General features: G+C 41.2%; 1 protein-coding gene across 9 annotated transcripts in view; it reads right to left on the reverse strand.

Annotated features, from left to right (window-relative positions):
- The window catches only part of scn8ab (sodium channel, voltage gated, type VIII, alpha subunit b), a 43,159-nt gene that overhangs the window by 7,901 nt on the left and 14,467 nt on the right, over positions 1-20,791 (reverse strand). For 4 of the 9 annotated variants that reach the window (XM_070903503.1, XM_070903500.1, XM_070903504.1 and 1 more), the window contains exons 6-21: positions 18,761-18,982; positions 18,475-18,538; positions 17,086-17,227; positions 15,929-16,135; positions 15,569-15,850; positions 11,593-11,916; positions 10,135-10,267; positions 9,554-9,792; positions 8,213-8,386; positions 7,351-7,707; positions 7,057-7,230; positions 6,599-6,892; positions 4,966-4,968; positions 4,805-4,922; positions 4,474-4,628; positions 3,580-3,753 (exon numbers count right to left, since the gene is read on the reverse strand). In XM_070903503.1, coding sequence (XP_070759604.1) covers positions 3,580-3,753; positions 4,474-4,628; positions 4,805-4,922; positions 4,966-4,968; positions 6,599-6,892; positions 7,057-7,230; positions 7,351-7,707; positions 8,213-8,386; positions 9,554-9,792; positions 10,135-10,267; positions 11,593-11,916; positions 15,569-15,850; positions 15,929-16,135; positions 17,086-17,227; positions 18,475-18,538; positions 18,761-18,982 — 3,062 coding nt within the window. Of the gene's footprint in view, positions 1-3,579; positions 3,754-4,473; positions 4,629-4,804; positions 4,923-4,965; positions 4,969-6,598; positions 6,896-7,056; positions 7,231-7,350; positions 7,708-8,212; positions 8,387-9,553; positions 9,793-10,134; positions 10,273-11,517; positions 11,917-15,568; positions 15,851-15,928; positions 16,136-17,085; positions 17,228-18,474; positions 18,539-18,760; positions 18,983-20,791 lie in introns of all 9 variants that reach the window. The other 5 variants (XM_070903497.1, XM_070903498.1, XM_070903499.1 and 2 more) reach the window with 4 other exon arrangements.

Below are 20,791 nucleotides of genomic sequence, written 5' to 3' on the forward strand. Positions count from 1 at the left end.
ATATCTGCAGTCCCAAGCCAATAAATCCTAATGATTGTTGTTGACCACCTGACGTTTGTGTTGCACCCCCATCACGTGAAAAGGTACCAGTGGTCATGAAACGTAACTATGATTCATGAAAGGTATCTGGAAAACTAATGGCCAGATTTCCATGATAGTTTGCCCTGGATGTTCATGGTCACCTGAGGATGAATCCAGATATTTTTGAAACAGCCTGACCATTCCTCTAGTGCAGGGACACTCAACTTGCTTTGCCCAGGGGCCACTTCTGCAAAATGAGCCAGGGGCCAGTTAACAAACAAACATTAATAGCCCAGAAAAGCCTAGCCACGTGGTTAACAGCACAGTTTTGTTAGGTTTAGGCACCAAAACTATTTGGTTAGGCTTAGGAAAAGATCATGGTTTGGGTTACAATAATAATTCAACATTGACTTTTGATTTCACACAGAACACGAGCAGTGGTTTCCTGGGTGAAAGTCTTCGTCTCCCATGCAAGTGTAAAGTGTGTCCCATGTTTGCCAAGCCACACTTGCACTCATCTCCTAGTTTGGTGCAGTGTCCCACAGAATTCATCATTTCCTGTTGTTGGTGGTAATGTTTTAGGACAATAATCAGCGGACACAAAGAAGTAGAAGTCTGTGATATTGATAGCCTATTAGTATTAATTTCCAAATACCGCACAATTATGGCAGAAACTCCACAGACGTCTATCACTGAAACATCACTAAACAATCTATTCTTCATAGTCAGACTGCTAAACATATTGCATAATTGCCATTGTAAAAACAAATATTAAATAGGCTATCATATCTTTTCATCAATCATTTTGAGAAATGTAATGATGTTATCAGACAGAAACCACTCAAAATAATATCATGTTATGTCTCTTTTATGTATAGTAGACCTACTTGCTCCTACATAATTCAGTTTAATTATAATATGAATACAAATTGTATTACTGAATGTTTTTACTGTCATCTGATTGTAACTGTAATACTGATTGGTTGATGCTATCTATTTGTTCATCATGTGGAAATGAAATAAAATCAACAAAGCATCTAAGCTCGATTGAGCCACATATTTGTGCAAGTCAGAGGATGTCTTCATTAATCAAGTCTGTTCCAGTGAGCTCTGTGGTCTTGACGGGCACTTGGTGACTGCGGCAGTCACCAGAAACACATCGCACAAATACGCACTTGACTACTCCCAAATACCGCCAAGTGTAGGTATTGGGAAAGACCCACGGACAAGTTCAGAAAACCAACAGGAAGCCAACATACATTAGTGCATCCTTATCATGTGATATCATGGGACATTGTCACATGATAAGGATGTTAATATTGAATCACAGACAGATTGGCACCTCACAGTCAAGGACATTGGAAAATTGGTGGTCAAGGGATAATGGACGACTTACCAACCAATACATGACTTAGCACAATGTAAAACACATCATCAAATACATGTAAGAGGATTAGGACAACAAGAAAATGAATTTCAATCAAATGAATTTCAATTTCTGAGAAAAAATCTGAATTATAAGGAAATAATCAGAGGCTGTATTTGAAATTGTTCACTATTTGTTTAAACAAAAACACATTTGTAAATAGTAACCATCATTTATCCACTATTTTTTACTTTTTGCATCGTGGCATACTGTGAGTCCACTATATAGTAGGGCACAATTATTTTCACTTAAGAATTCAGACAACACTACAAAATGGCTGACTATTGAGAATACAGCTTAGTCCACTATTTTGTGTGTCAGACATTTTTAACACCGCAAGACTCTTTTCTCTTAATTCTAACTTTTTTTCATAAATATGAGATAATTCTCTGAACTTAAATCATTTTTTACATGGTCCTATTCCTCTTCAGTGTATGACAATAGCATGACATTTAAAAGACACCATAAACTTATGCCTTTAAGTTCCTGGAAAGAAGTATTTATTACACGGTGACCTCATCATGCACTGGTAGGTATGATCATGAAATTCTGCCCCTGTGCTTATCAAATAGAACTGCCTTTCTCCTCTTAACGAATATCCCCTTGGCTTGCAGTAACAATTATCTTAAGCTGTTTTATGTCCCACCTCAACTTCCTGTTTCAACAGGAAATACATCACATTAAGGGTACAGCCAGATAGAACATGGCAAAGCTGCCAGACGCCACTAACACCTCCCGCAATCAGCTGCTTGTGGAAAGATCAATCATGCTGTCAATCCAAATGCAGTTCAGTGCTTGCTAGAACAGTTGTTACAGTTTAGTTTCACAAATGACACAAATCAGTTTAGAAGCTACTTTTGAAGTGAGTTTAGTGTCAGCAGCAAAACAACAAGCTGTATTTAACATGAACATCACGTGATTGGTTAACACACAATGATTTTCCACCCCTTCCAGGTCACAGCTCATTTATTAGAACTTAGTCCGCCATATTGCCTACCTATCCGGTCTGTTATCCCGTAATGCTTCACACAAGCAACTACAAGAATAAATGTGAGGCAGCAGCTTTGCTTTGTTCAGTCTGGCTGTATTTTACGGAAATAAGGACCCCATTTCATGGGTCCTTTAAGCACACCATTTAAAATAGATTTTCCTTTTTCAAATACAAACAAAGAAATTCAAGTGAGAAACTCATCACGCACAAATGACAGAAAAGGACAAACCATATGTAAGTTATAGTAATTGTCAGGTGGGGAGACTCTGAATGACTCAGCAGTTCAGAGCTAGACAGGAGCTCTTGAACATAGCAGGGTTTATTGATATTTACTGTGTCAGGGCTGCTGTTATGCTGCTGTCATGGGGCACAAAATTTCAAGTGGCACCCTGGTAATGGTAGACTATGACACAGACACGGCGCACTGTGAGGACAACATAGGCCTCTTATCAATGTAATAGTAATATCACATTATATGTCCACTTCTACTATTTCTATAAACACTGTTGTTTCTACTCCAGTAACATTTAAAGTTGGAGTATTTTGCTGACTGCAAATGTGGTCCGCAAAGCACTGCAGCAAAGCCTGGATATCACAAGGTAAATAAATAAAATCTGTCTCTCTGTGACCCATTAATACTTTGCTACATAAGATACATTACTATTATAGCCTAATATTGACCCAAAAGGTACTTTTAACAGTGCACACTAGGTTAACAGAACTGCTTCGATCTTCAAGGCTTAGTTCCAGGAATAGTCCATGTTTTTGAGATTCTGGGCCATTTGGTCAACTGCAGTATGAGAATACAGAAGAAAGAAAACATCCTTGTTTTCCCAATAGACCATTTGCACTGGAGAGTCAGGCTAATACTACAGGCATTATCTGAAATGTAGACATCGTTTTTGTGATAAAAAGGTTACTATCAGTGTTTTTTTTATTATCTAACCTGTAGATTTAAAAAGAATACTGTCATCACTTGGAGAAGGTTCAGTGTGACAAGCTGGCATGGAACCAATCTAGTACTGAAAAATATTTGTATCTCTTCTGTCAACCTTTCATGTGAGCATGTATTCACAAAATGCAGTGAAAACACAATACAATAAAAGAGACTTTTTAAAATGGTATGCATGCATGTACTTACATCCACAATGAAGAAGTCTAACCAACACCAGGCATTAGTGAAGTATTTCACAAAGCCGTAGGCCACCCATTTCAGCAACATCTCCAGGATGAAGATATAGGTGAAAACCCGATCAGCATACTCCAAAATGATTTTGACTGTCTTCCTCTGCTCAATGTACACATCCTCAAAGGCCTAAAGAGCAGCAGAAAATAATCACATAGACAATGGCTTCAATGATCTCTCTCAGTGTGAAGTAAACCGCAACTTACAGCATTTTGTTTGATTTCTACAAAACCGATAAAAAATGGCATGAAATCTTTAACAACCAATACTATTATCTATCCAAGGTGTTTTTGTATTTAACTGAAGAATGGCAGATTTGGATTGTTATTGTTCAAAAACATCTTTGCTTTTTTTTATATTTTGTAAACAGCTTATATGCTTTAATAATAAAAAACAATTTCGCCAAATCAAACTGGACTAGTCATTCCCTAAGCTCTTCCATTCTCCATTGCCTGTATCCATTCTTCAGCACATAAGTGTTTTGATTTGGCCACAGGCCTTCCCCCTCCAGAAAGCTGCAAACCTATGCTGGATTCTGCCGGTTGAAAGGTTGGTGCATTACAGCACTTTGCTGTCCATTAGCAACAACCATATCAAGGGCAGTTACAGAAGAAAAGCAGGAGATGATTGTGCACATCCATATGAGATTCACTTTCTCTAAATGAATGCCACATTCTTGTTTTATTTATTCTGTGGGTTTTTCTTCCCAGTTCACGTTATCTCCTGCATTTATCATAATGTTGTAATAATAATTATAATTAAAAGCACTAGTAGTGGCATTAGTATGATGTTTATGAGTGTATACTGAAGTGGGAACACCCATACTTGTGTGTGCGTGTGTGCTCTCACCAGGGCTCCGCTGCTGAGCAGGATCATGAAGATGATGAGGGTTTCAAACCAGTTGTGTTCTACAATCAGGTAGCAGGTCTTCCTCAGGAACCACCAGTGTTTCCCCCAGCCGTGAGTAATGGGAACATCACAGCACTTGTACTTGGCCACACATTCTGCATGACAAATAAAAACACAACTGCTGAACAGAAGAGACGGATGCATAATACTACCAAGGACACAATGCAAAATGTGTCACAGTGCCATTACTATATTATGTTAATAATAATTAATTCATCCCTTTGTTCATTGTTATTATTTACCACAAAGTCAGATAATGAACACCACCTACCATCTGTCCAGCAGGCATCTGGGTCAAGGTACTCCTCCACTACCTCCACCACTGCCACTTCCTCCACATCAGGCTTGATGTCTATTGTGCTGCCCTCAGACGAACTGGTGTCATCCAGCTAGAACAAACAGAGGACCAAAGGGATCAGTTCAACCTTCGACTTTCTCTCTGAACATTACAGGCTCAGCAGTGAGATGCTGGAAGCATATGGATGCGGCACAGTGCCAGTACAGCAATTACATTAATGCCCCTTTGGGTTTATATGCATGACATGATTTATTGCAAGACGTATACATGTTGTAGCCATGTAGTTAAGCTACGTCTCTCTCTGCCACCCCCTATTCTGCAGAGTTATTAATAGATTCACAAGGAACTAATTAAATTTGACCAGTGATTGATTGCACTGGTAATGATGGTCATTGGTATACATGCATAAATATAGATTCCTCAGTGATGAAGGATTCATTTATTTGTGATGAAAGAATGAAACGGATGCTTGTACAAGCAAAGTAAAACACAAGAGTCAGTTCAATACACAAAAAGGAAATCTGTTGTGATGAAAAATACAATTAGTATATAAAATGTATACCAAGTATATTTTAAACTATTATTGTGTTAGAATATGAATTGCTCTGAATATGAATATGAAATGAGTTGTAAGGTTAAAACTCTAATTTTTAGGGATTAAAACCATGGCTTGAAGTTCATCTGTACCAATAAATCATGTCATAGCTTAACAATAGGTCAAGGTGAGGCAGGACAAACTAGTGAAACACCAGCATTACAGCAGCCTTATAGCAAAAACGTGTACACACACTTGCACACATGCAGACACAGACACTCAGCCAATTCAGTTCACTAGAGAATGATACTGCACTTTATAATCTTAAGTCGTCAGCAAAGGACCACATTCACACTGTCTTCTACTCCCTCTCTTTTCTCTTTCTCTCCACCAAACAGCCAGATGGATCCCTGCTCTTCTGATTGGCTGTTAGCAGCCCTGTCTATGTCTACTCCCTGCAGTGTACCCCGTGGTCGGCTGTGGTGCAGGGAAGATTGTTGTGTGGTTGGTTGAGGGAGCCCAGTGGAATATGAACCTGGTGCAGGTACAGTAGTGTCGCTGCTGCATCATCTCCTTTCTTCCTTTCTTACTACAAACCAGGTCAAGGTGACCCACGCATCAGACTTCTCGACAGGCTTTGGGTCTGGCTTACCCCTTCTCCCACATTCACACTACACAGTAGACAGTATGTTTCTCTGTCTGTCGTCTCGCCTTTGTCTCTGTCTGTCTGCAGAGTCAGCACTCAGGCTCAGTGTTACAGCTCTCACGTCTAAATGGATGTTCAGAAATGTCAGGTACATTAAATGTCTTCAGTGCGGCAGCTCAGACCAGTGCTGCTTAATGGATCAAAAGATGCCCACGTGGGCACAAACAAACACACACATTTACACACGTGCAGTCTGACTTATTACATCACCTTATATTACATGATTAAGTCACTTTTTTGGTCAACATGACATATTGTGGTATTTGTTTTGACCATGTTAAAATCGGAATTTAGAAGTTAAATTTCTAAACTTGTAAGTATGTTATTAAACAGAGGGAATATCACAGCTATGGTGAATTGGCGCAGATCTCCAATAAACAGTGTCCAAAGTAAAACCACCACATGATCTCACTCCATCAAGCAGTAATTTACGCAAACTATCATCAAACATGGGACATCACTGCTGTCATCTCTCTGCTAACATCTCTCCTCCATTCTCACACTCTTACCAGTCCTTCCTACTCACATCTTTACTGTTCTCCACATCAGATTCACTGCTGAAGTCTTCCGTGTTAAGGTTTTCAAAGTCCGACTCGCCAACAGCAATGGGAACACAGACAGTGAGATTGGGGTTGTGGATGAAGGACATGTAGTCCTCATCAATCATATACTTTCCCACACTGCTCCCAATGCCGCTGGTGGTGCCATTGCCGTTTTTAGCATAGTCCAGTTCACGGTTGATGTCCACTGTGTGGTTTGCAATGCAGTTAAGCTTCTTCTCGTACATTTCGTCCAGTGGCTTCTGTTCATCCTCTATAGGCTGCTTGTCAGAGAGAAATTAGAACAAACAAAAAAGGCTACTGGACAACAAGAATGCCATTATAGAGTTGTCTGAGTAAAACATACATTCATATAACAATAGTTACAGTTCAAGTTATTCAACAACCAAGAATTGGTCATGCATATAGCTTAATTATATGGTACCTTCTTGAGCACTGTGGCTACAAAGACACGCATGTTAGCCTTGAACCAGGCAATCCCTGTCTTTATGCGGGCAACCGCAAGCTGGAGGTTGTTGGGCTCTCCGTCGTCATCTGTGGCAGCGAGGTTATCTGCACTGAATGAGCTCAGCAGCAAGGCCAGGAATAGGTTCAGCACCTTAGAAATAAAACACCACAAAAGCTGGATCCCATGCACTCACAGTAAACAGATGGTTCCCAACTGTGGGCTACTATCATACAGTAGCATCTATCCTATGTAATCTTTGTCTTTTCTTACCACCAGGTTTCCGATGACCATGACCATCATGAAGACGGTGAGGCACATGGTCTGTCCTGCCACCTCCATACAGTCCCACATGGTCTCAATCCACTCCCCACACAACACTCTGAACACAATCAGGAAGGAGTGGAAGAAGTCATTCATGTGCCAGCGAGGCAGCTCACAGTCCTGGGCGATCTTACACACGCAGTCCTTGTAGCTTTTGCCAAAAAGCTGCATGCCCACCACAGCAAAGATGAAGACGATGATGGCCAGCACCAGGGTCAGATTACCCAGAGCTCCGACTGAGTTACCGATGATCTTGATCAGCATGTTGAGGGTGGGCCACGATTTGGCAAGTTTGAACACTCTTAACTATAAGAGAAAAACAGAACAGGATTATTCCACAGTCATATCAGAACAATGATCAAAAAGTGATTCTCACTAACTCATATGTTTTAATTTCCTTTTAAAAGGTCATGTGAGGAAAATGTATTGACTGCCAACATGTGGTCTGACACATGCACCAGATATAGACATTAACAGGCTTTACAGTTTTAAGATAAGATACACCTTTAAAGATCCCCAGAGGGTAAATTCTGTATAAAATAAACAAATAAACAACATGTTTGTAGGGTACACAATCTAATGCTGGTTTACTAGTTATTGAAGCTCTTTCGAGGCTTAAACTCAGCCTTGATTTGGAGCTTTCAAAGATAGAAATTTGATGATAATAAAGAGAAATCAGCATTATGCAAAATGTGGCAGTTAAAAGATTAACATTTTTTATAATCAATCTTTTCAGCCTGATTGCCTGTACACAAGGGCAAGGGGAGCTAAACAAATGTTGACATCCCCGTCTCTACTCTCTTTCACTTACCAATCGAAATGACCTGAGCACTGACAGACCTTCCACATCAGCCAGTCCCAGTTCAACTAAACTCAGAGTCACGATGAAGCCATCAAAGCAGTTCCAGCCTTCCTGGAAGTAGTAGTAGGGATCCATGGCAATCAGTTTGGCAAACATCTCCCCGGCAAAGATGCCTGTGAAAACCTGTAGACCCACACAGAACATCACATAAGGTTCATTAATTTGAATTGAAAAAAATTTAAATAATAAATAACTGGATGCACATCACAGTTACTATATAAATCTGGGATTATATTTTCAATTTTCCCACAAAATCAAATGTAATTAAAGGTAACATGAAATTGAGTGATATATTTCATTGTGAAACAATGGAGCAGCATGGTTTCAATGGCGAAATTTGTCAAAAATTCTTAAATATTTCAAATTACTGTAAAAAACATAAAAAACAGCAAAGTTTCAAATCCTTTCCTCATTCTAGAAATCTGAAGGGAAAATTGAGTGCAGAACGATAAAGCTGGCTTGCTTACATTGCATTTTATTTGATGTAGTGCCGATTAAAAATGGATTGGGATTTGGTTAGAGTCAGGACTCTCTTGACAGGGCAAGGTCATAGAGCGGTGTCTCCGTATTCCAGCAGAACTTGTTTGGAGCCGTAGTATTCTGAGCCTTTCCCATATTGTCCACCCAATAGCTAATCATGTGCCCAATCAGTGCTGCAGAGAACACCCAATGATTCATACTGCACCATCCATCACGCTGATTCCTCTGACTTCAGTTCCTGTTTCACCCCTGACAGCATGCCAATCCCTATGACCTCATTTCCTGTCTTAGTGCTGACACTGTGCCAATACTGCTGCCCTCAGACAGCTGTGCTACGGTGATATCTGACAGCAAGGGCAGTGCACAGACAAATCAAAATGTAAATTTGGTTAATATGTAATCTGCCAAACCAGTTCTGGACAGATCAAAGGCTTATTATTATGACTGCTATTTTGTGTGTGTGTGTTTGTGTAAGAAAGAGAGAGAGAGTTGGACAGAGTTCAGTAGAGTTGAGGTAAGCAGGATGCAACGGAAGCAGGAGAGTGAGAGTTTGGGGAGCAGGCTGGCTGGCTACATTAAAATGGAACTAAATGTTTAATGAGACCCCATCAGAGTCCTATACACACAATGCGTGTGTGTATTCTTAAGTGCACATATCAAATGATGCATTGATGTATTGGTTTGAGGTTATGTAGGTGGGGTAAACTGAACCTGCAATGCTTCTGTAACTCATGAGAGAGATAATGAGGTTCATGCAGGCATACAAGACAAATGGCAGCGGTACAAAAAAGAAGAACTGCAGTTTCTCACCAGGTTGCCTACAGACAGGACCCCCTCAAAGTGTTCAGTCATGGGGTAGTGCTCCATGGCCATGAATAGGGTGTTGAGGACAATACAGATGGTGATGGCCAGGTCAACAAATGGGTCCATGACAATCAAGTAGACTATGTGCTTGATCTTCAGCCACATGGGAAAGCACTCCCAGATGAGGAAGACATTGGCAAACTTGTACCAACAGGGAGGGCACTTCCTCTGAGACTCCTCCAACTCTGCAGGAAGAGATGAAGAAGACAGAAAACCAAAAAAAAGATGAGAAAAACAAAACAGTTAGGAGTGAGTCCCTACAGTCACACAAGATAAAAATAAACAAATATTTTTTTCCCATATTTATTGAACCATAAATTTCCTGGTGAGTAACAGACACCATCTGGATTTGGATGCCTTGTCTGAACGAGGAAAAAAGTCAATTTGAAGTGAAATTGCAAACATTAAGTAGTGTAACATCTAGACCACAGCTGGCTTGAACTGTGATCATATCTCAATTGGGTGAAAATGAAATACAACTCATACAACTTGCTGAGGAAGGAAGGAAACATGTGCACTGTCTGTACCCTCTAGCAGTGTGTTGGTGACTACGCTCATCTGACTGTTGGCACGGTCCTTTCCTTTGAAGGAGGAGTTCAGCTGATCCACAGATACCATGAGAGAGCCAGAGTGCTTCTTCTTGATCTCCACGTCAGTAGTCTGTACTCAGAGATAGACACAATGTCAGTCAGAGATGGCGCTCACGTGAATGCATACTCACAAACATCACACATTAAAACTCATGCTCTTAAGCTATCTAAACGATAAATTATGCCATTGGTCTGCTCAGAAGACGAAAAACCTAACGTGTTGAATGCAGCTTTTCACATCAGATCGTCAACTCTTTTTTACAATGTATGATTCCCCCAAATTACCTGATTTGTTCAATTTATTTCCTGCAACATATCATACAACACACTTCAAATTCATACTGTAAATTCTCAAATAGTCACCTTAATTTACCACAACAGAGGATAGAACCAGGTTTTTATTAAAGCAAACTATTTGTTTGTATTTAAGATAGATTTCTAATTTCCCCTGTTTTCTATTTATTATATTTTAGTAAGCGGCCATTATTGAACTACTGGCTTTTGTTTGAGAATTTACAGTACACTTTCTAAATCCTTCATCTGTGCATAACATAACTACAACCCCTAAGTAAACAACATTAAACTGCATGCAATGGCATGCATGTCAAGAACAGGGGGGAATTCAAGACAGCATTTGCTGCTTCACCATGCTAAATTGTAAGAGAGGTAACAAGGTAAAAGCAGGTAGATTGGTTGAGAATAAAAGAGGGGTCTACCATGCTAGCTAGAATGAGGAGAAATATTGTTATAGAAAGAAGTTTCAGATTTGTTCTTGCACCATCCAATGGCTCAGGAGGAGAGGATAAATGAGGACAAGAAGGAAAGAAAGAGAGTGAAAGTGAAAGAAAGTGACAGAAAGAAATAGAGGGGTAGTTACGCAGGTATAAAAACAGTACGGGCCTGGATGTGGAAAGCCCCTAAGAATGAAAGATGTTGAAGTAGGGATTGAGTTTTGTTTTTCTTGTAAAATGTTTTGATAGTCTTGTTTTTTTAGAAATGACAATGACCGTATGTGCGTAGGCTTGGTGATAGAATTGTTAGAGGAACTAAGATAGGCTGATAGTATATTGCGTTAATGTTAGATATCAATCAATGGAATGATCATTATGCTGGTAAGGCAGTGAGTTTGTGGACAATGTTTCAGCTGGTTAGTGCCTTCTAGAGCTGTTAAAAAGGAGCAGCAGAAAAAGAGCATTAGATCAGGGTGGAAGTGTAAGATGAAATAATAAGACAGAGTCTCAATATTCAGGGGAGAAAAGAGGAACAAGAGCCAAGGGGAAGAGGTTGTGAAGGAGAAGCTGCAGAGACCGGGGCCACCACCATCATGCCTAAACTGTATTGGTGTCCCATGGACGTCCTTACACTGTCATCAGTGGCTGCCTTATCTATTTTCACCTCAGGCAGAAGTCGTCTGCCAGGCCCAGGGCCGATGAGAGACACCACGCCATTGCAGTCCACTGTGCTGTTCCTCTTCCCTCCAGAGTGGGGTGCCAGCGGATGGATGCGTGATGAGCCTTGGCTGTAGCCACTGTAGCTATTGCGGCGGTAAGGGATAAACAGGGAGCCTCGACGGTCTTCGCTCTCCTCTACTGTACTGTGCTCGTCGTCGGCAAACTCGTTCTCTGAGCCCATGTCCTTGGAACGGCCTTTGAAGCTGAAGATGCTGCTCCGGCTGTTGTGGCGCGACATGAAGGGAGAGCCTGGTATGCTGAGGAGTGACTGAGGAGGGAGAGACAGATGCAGAAAGGAGAGAGTTGAAGACTTATTAAAAACAGCAGGAGTTAGTTGATGTGTAAATAAAATTACTAATCTCAAGCAAATGTCAGATAAAGGCAAGCAACATTCATTAATTTTTTTGTAGCAATATAAGGTGTAAAGTTTTGACTTCTCCGACTGCCCCGCACCAAACAGATTACTAGCTTTTGCGTTACAGACAGATACCAAGGCTATCACAGAAGCTTCCTCGTACCCAATCACATGTTTATCACAAAATGGGTGATACAACAATAATAAAGAGGAATGTCAAAATCATGCTCAATCACTGTTACAACATGAGAACTGCACATCTGTAATGTACTGTAAGATGACAATGAAATTATACAAACTTATATAATACGATGATTTCATAAATTCAGTGTCATTTCCCTGTCACTTATGTCAAGTCAGGTCAAGTCAATTTTACTTATATAGCACAATATCACACATCATAAATTTGCCTCCGAGGGTTTTACAATCTTTACAGCGACATACAACACCCTCTATGCTTAGACCCTCGATTCAGATAAGAAAAAATTCTCCCTTTTAACAGGGAAAAGATGGAAGAAACCTCAGGAAAAGCAACAGAGGAGGCATCCCTCTCCCAGGACAGACAGACATGCAATAGATGTCATGTATAGAGAATAATGAAATTATAGTATGGACAATCCTGATAACAAAATTAGAAATAGATTGTGACATATATGCTATTTCTGTCCTTGTTTCTGTGAAGAAGACCACAATAATCCAGTAATTATACTTGTGGGACCATCCCACAGTTTAACCAATAAACTGACCATGATCTATAGGGCAAACAATTTAGATTATTTTCTCCTCATTTAAACTTAGTTTTCTAGAATACTGTTAACTAACAAATGGAAGAACAGAACACAATTACAGCCCAATGCATGCTTCGGGGATGTTTTGATCTATCCTCTAAGTAATAATGAAGTGCACTTTAGCATTGTTTAAAAGCTTGTCCTATTTAGTTATACGGAATATTACAATGAAAGCTGTTTTCATCACATAATTTGTCTTCTTGAACAGCAAAAACAGTGATGATATTGGGGATGTCCACATACAAAATCTTAACTTCATGATTGTTCCCTAGTCTGAAGCCACCAAACAAATCATGTCGCTGGACCTGACAGTCACCAGGGATGAGGCATTTGAGAGTAAACTTGCATAAGACGAAGGACTGGTCAACGGGTGCAGGCAAGGCAGTTGGAGAGCAAGGTGTCTCAAGTCCTGACGATACGTCCAGAAGCATAAGAAAGCTGACCATTCACTGGTGACCAGGAGAGACTGGCTGACAACCATGACCGTGACAGCTCAGAGAGACGCTAACTGGGGTAGAACTGGTTGGCAACTCAATCTGAGTCCCCTGCAAGGAGGAAACCAAAACCAAGCTACAGAGAGAGGTGAGAATGAGAAATCCAGTCGGACAGCCAAGATTTGATCTCAAGCCATGACAACAATCACAGTGAGCTTGCTCAAAGGTTTAGGAGTAGCTGGGCAGAGGAGTAGCCAAGTAGCCTTTCTCCAAGAACAACATGGAGACTAAACCACAAAGGAGCTCAAGACCGTAAAGTGATTGACCCCCCCCAGTTAAGTGTGCAGTTTGATGAGTCAGAGCTGCAGCTCAAAGAGGTAAAGGGGGTGATACACAAACCACTAGGGTCATGCAACACCACATGCAAGGTCTACAGAAAATGTCCAAATTACTGCTCTGCCTGTGGAAGCTGCAAGTAATCTGGAGAAGAGTGGAGAATAGCTAAAGGGATTTAGATACCAAAGCGGGAAAGCTCCAAGAGGAATGCCCAGTTCTGCATAATCTCACTGTTGACCGCTGAAGCCATCAGCATAATTTCAAGTAGACTCAGCACCTTCAAGAATAGTTTAATTGATTAGTCCTGAAGGGTGGCATCTTAGGGAATGCGGTGGTGACACAGCCCATCAAGGAAGCCAGGGAAAGCAAGCGTAACCGTTTAGCAGGTTACTGGTAAATGTAAATGCATAGGGCTCGATACACACAAACTCTTCAAGCTCACACTAATAAAACATAATGTCCCAAGCAGATCCAGAACTGTCATGTTTTCTCATGATTGCAAAGTCAGCAGAGCCAGAAACTACAAATAAGGGCTTTTATGGAGGACCTGACACCACAGATCCTGTACTAGGCTGTAGATGGATTCTGCAGGGATTGGAGAAGCTGATAAGGTGAGCCCAGATGAGTTTCAAACCATCCAAGTCCTGATCTCTGGTGCTGAAGAAAGACAATGCTTCAGCATCGCAGGCACCATGATTACAACCATAGCCAACTAGAGAAGCCTGTAAGAAGCATAGGCGGGGTGTTTGACAGCACCCTGAGGGACCCAGCATCCATCCGATCAACCTGCAATGAACTGGAGGAATCGCTGAAATTGATGGGCTGGCCAAGGCGTGGCTGTTATAACATGGAATTCAGTCTAGAATCCCGAGGCCACTCCTGGTGTATTAAGTGCCACACTCAACCATTGAAGCCTTGGGGAGCTACCTAGGAGTCTGAGCAGCATCACACTCTCTACGGGCACAGCAACGAGCCACAGCTCCCACTCAGATTTCAGAGGGTGGAATTCAAGGTGGCAATTACCAGAGTACTGATGCAGTACCAGGAGTCAACATACCCGAGGGTGGCAAAAGCTGATATTGCGGTGAAGACTGGTCAAGATGGAAAAATGAATGAAAGGTGACCATTGGAGGCTTTGGAAGGCAGAGTCCCAACGGATCAAGTTCCTTGTCCAGTCGATGTATATTATGATTCCCAATCTGTCGAACCTCAGCACATGGGGCAAAGCAAAGTCATTAGCATGTCCACTGTGCATGGAAAGGGGAACCCTTGACACACATCTTGAGCCTCTGCTCCAAAGCCCTGGCAGAGGGACGATACCACCAAGACCAGGTCTTGAAGGTCATTGCCCAAGCCATTAGCCAAAATTCCACTGGAATCCTGGCCTCTGCAAAGGACTGGATGATGTTGGTAGTTGAAGTAGTTGAAGGTGAAGTTCCCCCAGCCCATTGCGACCACAACACTGACACCAGATAATGTTCTCTGGTCTGAGAAATCAAACAAATCATCTTACTGGGGCTGTCTTTTTACATGAGAAGGTCGCTGGGTTAAAGCCTTTGAGAGAATACTCACGAGGTTCGAGGGAATCGTCAGCAAGTGCAGGCAACTTTGTTGGAGAGCAAGGTCTGCCTGTTGAAGTTGGACGCTGAGGCTTTACAGCCCGAGCTGTAAGCCAGAGCTTTCAACAAACTAATCACAGAGAGAGAGGCGAATAAGAGCCATCAGCAATACCACTGAAACAGCAGAATGAGCCTCAAGAGCTGTGGCTCAAGAGAGGAGATCCATGGGGAGGACATAGGTAGCTTGCCTTATGGACACAAGCTGAGGCCTAATCTACCTCAGCTGGGTCATGTGGAGGGGGTTGTATGATGCTGAAAGACCAGAAAAAACCCAACAATTCCTGGAACATCACTAATAAAATGTTCAGAAGCGTTAGTAGATATATTTGCACATGCTAAGTCAAAGAACAGTTAGCATTTACTGGTTAGTTTTTCTTGCTAACTTTACCTGGTTCATGATGGATGTCTTCCTCCCCAGCCGGCTTCCTGGAAAACGAATGGTGCTTTTCTTGCTGCCATCATCTGACTCAGACTTTACAACCTTCTCGCTGTCTCCCTTCTCTTTCTCCTGCTCTTTCTGACGCCATTTCTTCTTGCGATTGCGACGCTCCTTGGCACTCTTGGAGCTCAGCTTGGAGACCTCAGAGGAGCTGCGGGACAAGTGCCCCCCTCCTTCATCCTCTAACGCAGCCTCCGACACAGTGCCTGCAGATGTCGCCATGGCAGCAGCCTGAGAAAAAAGAAAGACATACCTTTACCCATTTTTCATAGTTTATGGTTATGTGGTGTGAGAGAGAGTGAGACCAACCTGTGTCTCCTCCTGCTGTCTCTTGAGCTGCTCCAGCATGGCCTTGAATTCAGCCTCTTTCTGCTCCGCCTCCTCAATAGTGGCCTGATTCTGCTCCTCATAAGCCATAGCCACCACAGCCAAGATGAGATTCACCAGGTAGAAGGAGCCCACAAAGATAACCAGCACAAAGAAGATCATGTAGGTCTTCCCTGCCGCTCGTAGAGTCTGACAGATACACACAGACAAAGCAATGAGAACAAATCAGATATTTAGGATGACTTAACATGGAAAATTGTGTTTTTTTAAACAGAAATGTTGATCTATTGATAAGACATAAATGGAATGCATCTAGGTAAAACAGTAGTTTTATGTTCTTTTCTGTCAGAGGTACTTCATATCTATATGTACATGTTTGTTGTGTCAGCATTGCTGGTGTTTCTATATCCAGTTCATGGCTTTCTCCAGAAAAATCTCAGGAAAGAAGCCTTAGAGTGTAGGAATTCCCTGTTTTAAACACACACACACACACACACACACACACACACACACTGGCCTATTTGCCAAATGAAGTGAATCTATTATGGCTATGATGGTGCAGGTCAGAAGGAGGAGGAAAGAAATGCTAGTGCAGTGTCACGGGAGTGAAGTTTAAACATTAAAGTAGTGAACATTAAAGATGTCTGTGCACATGTTAATATTTTATATATGCATTCTGCATCTCTTAAAAAATACATTTGGTAGAGAATATGACTGTTATTTCACAAAAATGAATTCACTTTTGTTTATTGCTTCAGTACAAATGCAAACAATGGATCAGAATTCAGAAATTCTTTTCTCCTGGCATTAAAGATGAAAAAAATTCTAGTGGCTAGTCACACACTGTTATTCGTTCCCTTTTATTCAGAGGGCAAATGAACTGAGGGGGAGAGCTGCTGAGAGGCACTTTTGCTGATTCATTCAGGTATTAGGATGATGATATATATATATTTTATGATGAAGTGAGGACAAAATCATTAGTACTGCTTAGGGGTGTTTTACTTCTCTGGCTTTAATATAGGTCTCTAAAACAGGTCTAAAAAGGGTCAAAGACTTCATCCATAGGTCATACTGTGACAAAATATACAGTGCTGCTTTTTTAGGAGAAGAGACAAACAAATTAAGGAAAACTGCTTTACCAGCATGTAGAGATTTTCCCAGAAGTCCTGGGTCATGAGGCGAAAGAGGGTGAGGAAAGCCCATCCAAAGCTATCAAAGCTGGTGTAACCATAGTTGGGGTTCCTTCCGGCTTTCATACATGTAAAGCCCTCTGGACATCGTCTGAAAGGAACACAAAAAGGTTAAAATACAAGGAATACAAAAACTGTAACTAAACAAATGACTGAAATGTGCCACTTCAGCATCAACACAGTTGGGATTACAGATATAGGCATCACAGGCATAGTAAGATACAACAGGACCATGAAAATGAGCATGAAAGAAAGTCATGACAAGTGTGTTTGCTTGTGCATGCATGCTTACATGTACACTGTTAGGAATAGGATATTGATGTGATTTATCTTAATATTTCATGACCTCTTCAAAAGAGAGCAAGTCAGGCTCATGAATTATAAATAAATGTTTATACTGTCTAAATAGTATGTTGCAAAAACATAGGTGGCCTGAAGATCCACCAGGCCAAAATGAGATTGACCGGTACCTGAACAACACCTACAGCGATGTAGAGAGGGACCAAGACATGGGAGACTGTGGTTTTGATATCATCCAAGAACTTGGAGGCGCAAACCTTGAAGAAGATCCAGAGGATTCAACAGGGCTCTTGAACAAGCTTGGCCCTAGGCTCTAGTGGAGTGCTCTGCAAGGTCTAGAACAGGTGCTCCAGGCTCCTGCAACAACTGTGGAGGATCCTCAAGGTGATTTGGAGGAGGGGGGTGGTAGCCTAGATGTGGAGATTTGCAAAAGGTGTCTGGACTCTGAAGAAGGAGAATAGAAGCACCATTGAGCAGCTCAGGGCCATCTCACTCCTCAGCATCGAAGGCAAGATATTCTTCAGCATTGTTGCTCAACGACTGATTGAGTACCTCCTGAAGAACTACAATGACACCTCAGTTAAGAAAAGGAGGAGTCTCAAAGGTTTCAGGGTGCATTGAGCACACAGGAGTGGTCACTCAGTTGATCAGAGATGCGCAATAAGGTCGCACAGACTTGGATGTTCTGTGGCTGCACCTTGGCATCAAAGGACTGCACAGGAAGAGAGCAATCAGAAACATCACTGATGCTGCAGAAAAGTCATCGAGATGGCTTTGGATCAAGAGGGGTGACCCGTCAACCACGCACGTTATGTGGGCACAAGCTGGGGCCTGATGAACCCTGGCTGGGATGTCTGGGCCAGGGTGTCTGATGTTGGAAGACCCGAAACACCCAATGACCCATGGTTACATCACTGAAAATGTGTCCAAGTGCATCACAAGATGTTTGAATTAACAACAGAAAAATGGGAAACATCTGCTGACAACATTAAAGTATAAATATGGAGGCATGCATGTAGTGAGTGAAGCACAACTTACCCTGAGTCAGAACTATTTCCACATAGTAGAGCATCCAGCTGACCAGGAAGGAAGTAGAAGTTAGCTATTAAAAAAAGAAACAGAACATTCGCATTAGCCACTGGGCAAAAATGTGTGTGTTACCTTAATTAGTCACTGTGTCTGTACATTTTTCAGCAAGGTAAAAAAGATATATAATATTTCACAAAAAGAGAAAAGAATTACCAGGATGCAAAACCTTTCTGTTATGTCCCATTTATATAATCATGTCCAACTAGTTTAATCAAGTGTCAAGATAATCACTCACTCTCATTCATGCTGTAGTCAGCCCAGTCAAAGGCCCTGCTGCCATTTGGCGGGTACAGCTCGGTCATGTTGATCGGCCAGATTACACACTTGTTCCGCAGGTTCCCCATGAATAGCTGCAGTCCAATCAGAGCAAAGACGCTGAGACAGAAGACGGTCAGGATCATCACATCCGACAGCTTCTTCACAGACTGGATCAGAGCACCCACAATGGTCTTCAGGCCTGTCAATTAATATACAATAAACACACGCACACACACACACACACCAAATGTGCACGAATGCACATACATGAAAACAAGCAAACTCACATACACACGCACACAAACATACCCATTCAAATGCACACACACACACACACACACACAGAGATAGACACCAATAAAAAGAATTGCAACTTTTGGCACTGCAAGAGTGCACAAGCCCAGTTTGGTTTCCTAGCTTCAATTCAGAAATGACTCAAGTCAAGCACGAAAAAAGTTTAGTTAGGTAACGTATATCTAATCCTGTATTTAACCCTGTGCTATGCAGCCTCTTACATAAATCTAAACTTGGCATGTATCAGAATTATTTATTTATTATTAGCACCTACACCCAGCGCTGCCAAGCCTCAACACCAGGAATTGACTTTCCGTGTGTCTTGTGCATTGCTTTAGAGTATAAAACCAGTGTGTAGACTTGTGCTTGTTGTTGTTCCTGTGATTCCTGCCTTGATGGAAATCTGTAGTTCAGACTGTTCTCTCCCTTTTTAATTAACTATTCAGATAATTGCTAGACATGTTGTGTGTATTCAGCACTTGACCAACAATTTAAACATATATAGAGACTGTAATTTTAACACCTCAACTGTATGCAAAATTCATCACAACTGGCAAATAGAGGCTTGGTTTTGGCATAAAATGATAGTTGGTTATTACGGATAACATCACACTTGCTGATATGCCAAAAAAACGTATTAATAGAATTATAGTTACAAAAACAATTGAGGAATATGTTGAGAGTAATACATTTACTGTTCAACTGTTAAATATAGCTCTCATTTTGCAGCTTTATCTGATGGTTTTATTTGCAATATTACTTAAAATCGTGTATACAAGTTACAAGTTGATATTATCATAAAAATGTAATAAGGTAACTGCTACATTATATGCTACTAGATGGTAACACCACAGAGCCTACAGAGAGTTCAGAGAGAAGGCTGAGAACCCAGTTTGGGTGTGAAAGATATTTAGCGTCGAAATTGGAATTCTCTGATATCCAAACATAAATAATGTAAGCACAGTGCAATAATGGCACAGGTATTCCGATAAGGTAATAAAAAAATGTGTCTGTGTGTGTGTGTGTGTTGGCGTGGGGGCTTAATATCTCCAGTCATTGTCTGCAGGTGCAATTCTGCAGCTCAGAGGCAGAAAAACATGTTGCCCTGCATCTCCACGTCTCCCGGGAGGAGAAACCCTGTCTTCTGTCCTGTGCTAATTTTCCTGCGGTTGACTTTCATTTTTTCTTTTCATGCTCATTTGGACAGGCTTTAGGCTACTATTATCGAATATGAGTTCAAATAAAGAGAATGATCCCATATCATGTGACTGGATGTCTTCTGTTTTAATAACAAATGTGATATAATTTAAGAAATGTGGCTATATGTTTGTCAGGAATCTCCTTGTGAATAAGAAATATGTTTATTAATGATCATCATTGGATTAAAAAGGATAAATAGGACATGTTGATAATCAGTAGCTTTTAGAACCTACTAAATTACGCTGTTGTAGTCTTGTCTTTGATGGACATAGTGCTCTTTTCTCCCTTACTTCCTTTTTAAGCTTTCCCATAGGAAGTTTCTCTAAACCAACTGTATGCGTGAGAGCCAAAGACAAAGCAAAAGCAAGGAAATTTTAACTTTTCCTGGTTTCAAAGGCTAACGTTAGATTTTGCATTTAGAATGGTTTCACAGTCTGAGTCAAATTTGATTTAGAGAATGATTGTGGCCAAAATAAGTCTTGTGCCGCTGGCTTGTTCTTGCATCATCAGTTGT

This window comes from Enoplosus armatus, chromosome 3 (assembly GCF_043641665.1).
Source record: "Enoplosus armatus isolate fEnoArm2 chromosome 3, fEnoArm2.hap1, whole genome shotgun sequence".
Taxonomy (NCBI): Eukaryota; Metazoa; Chordata; class Actinopteri; order Centrarchiformes; family Enoplosidae; genus Enoplosus; species Enoplosus armatus.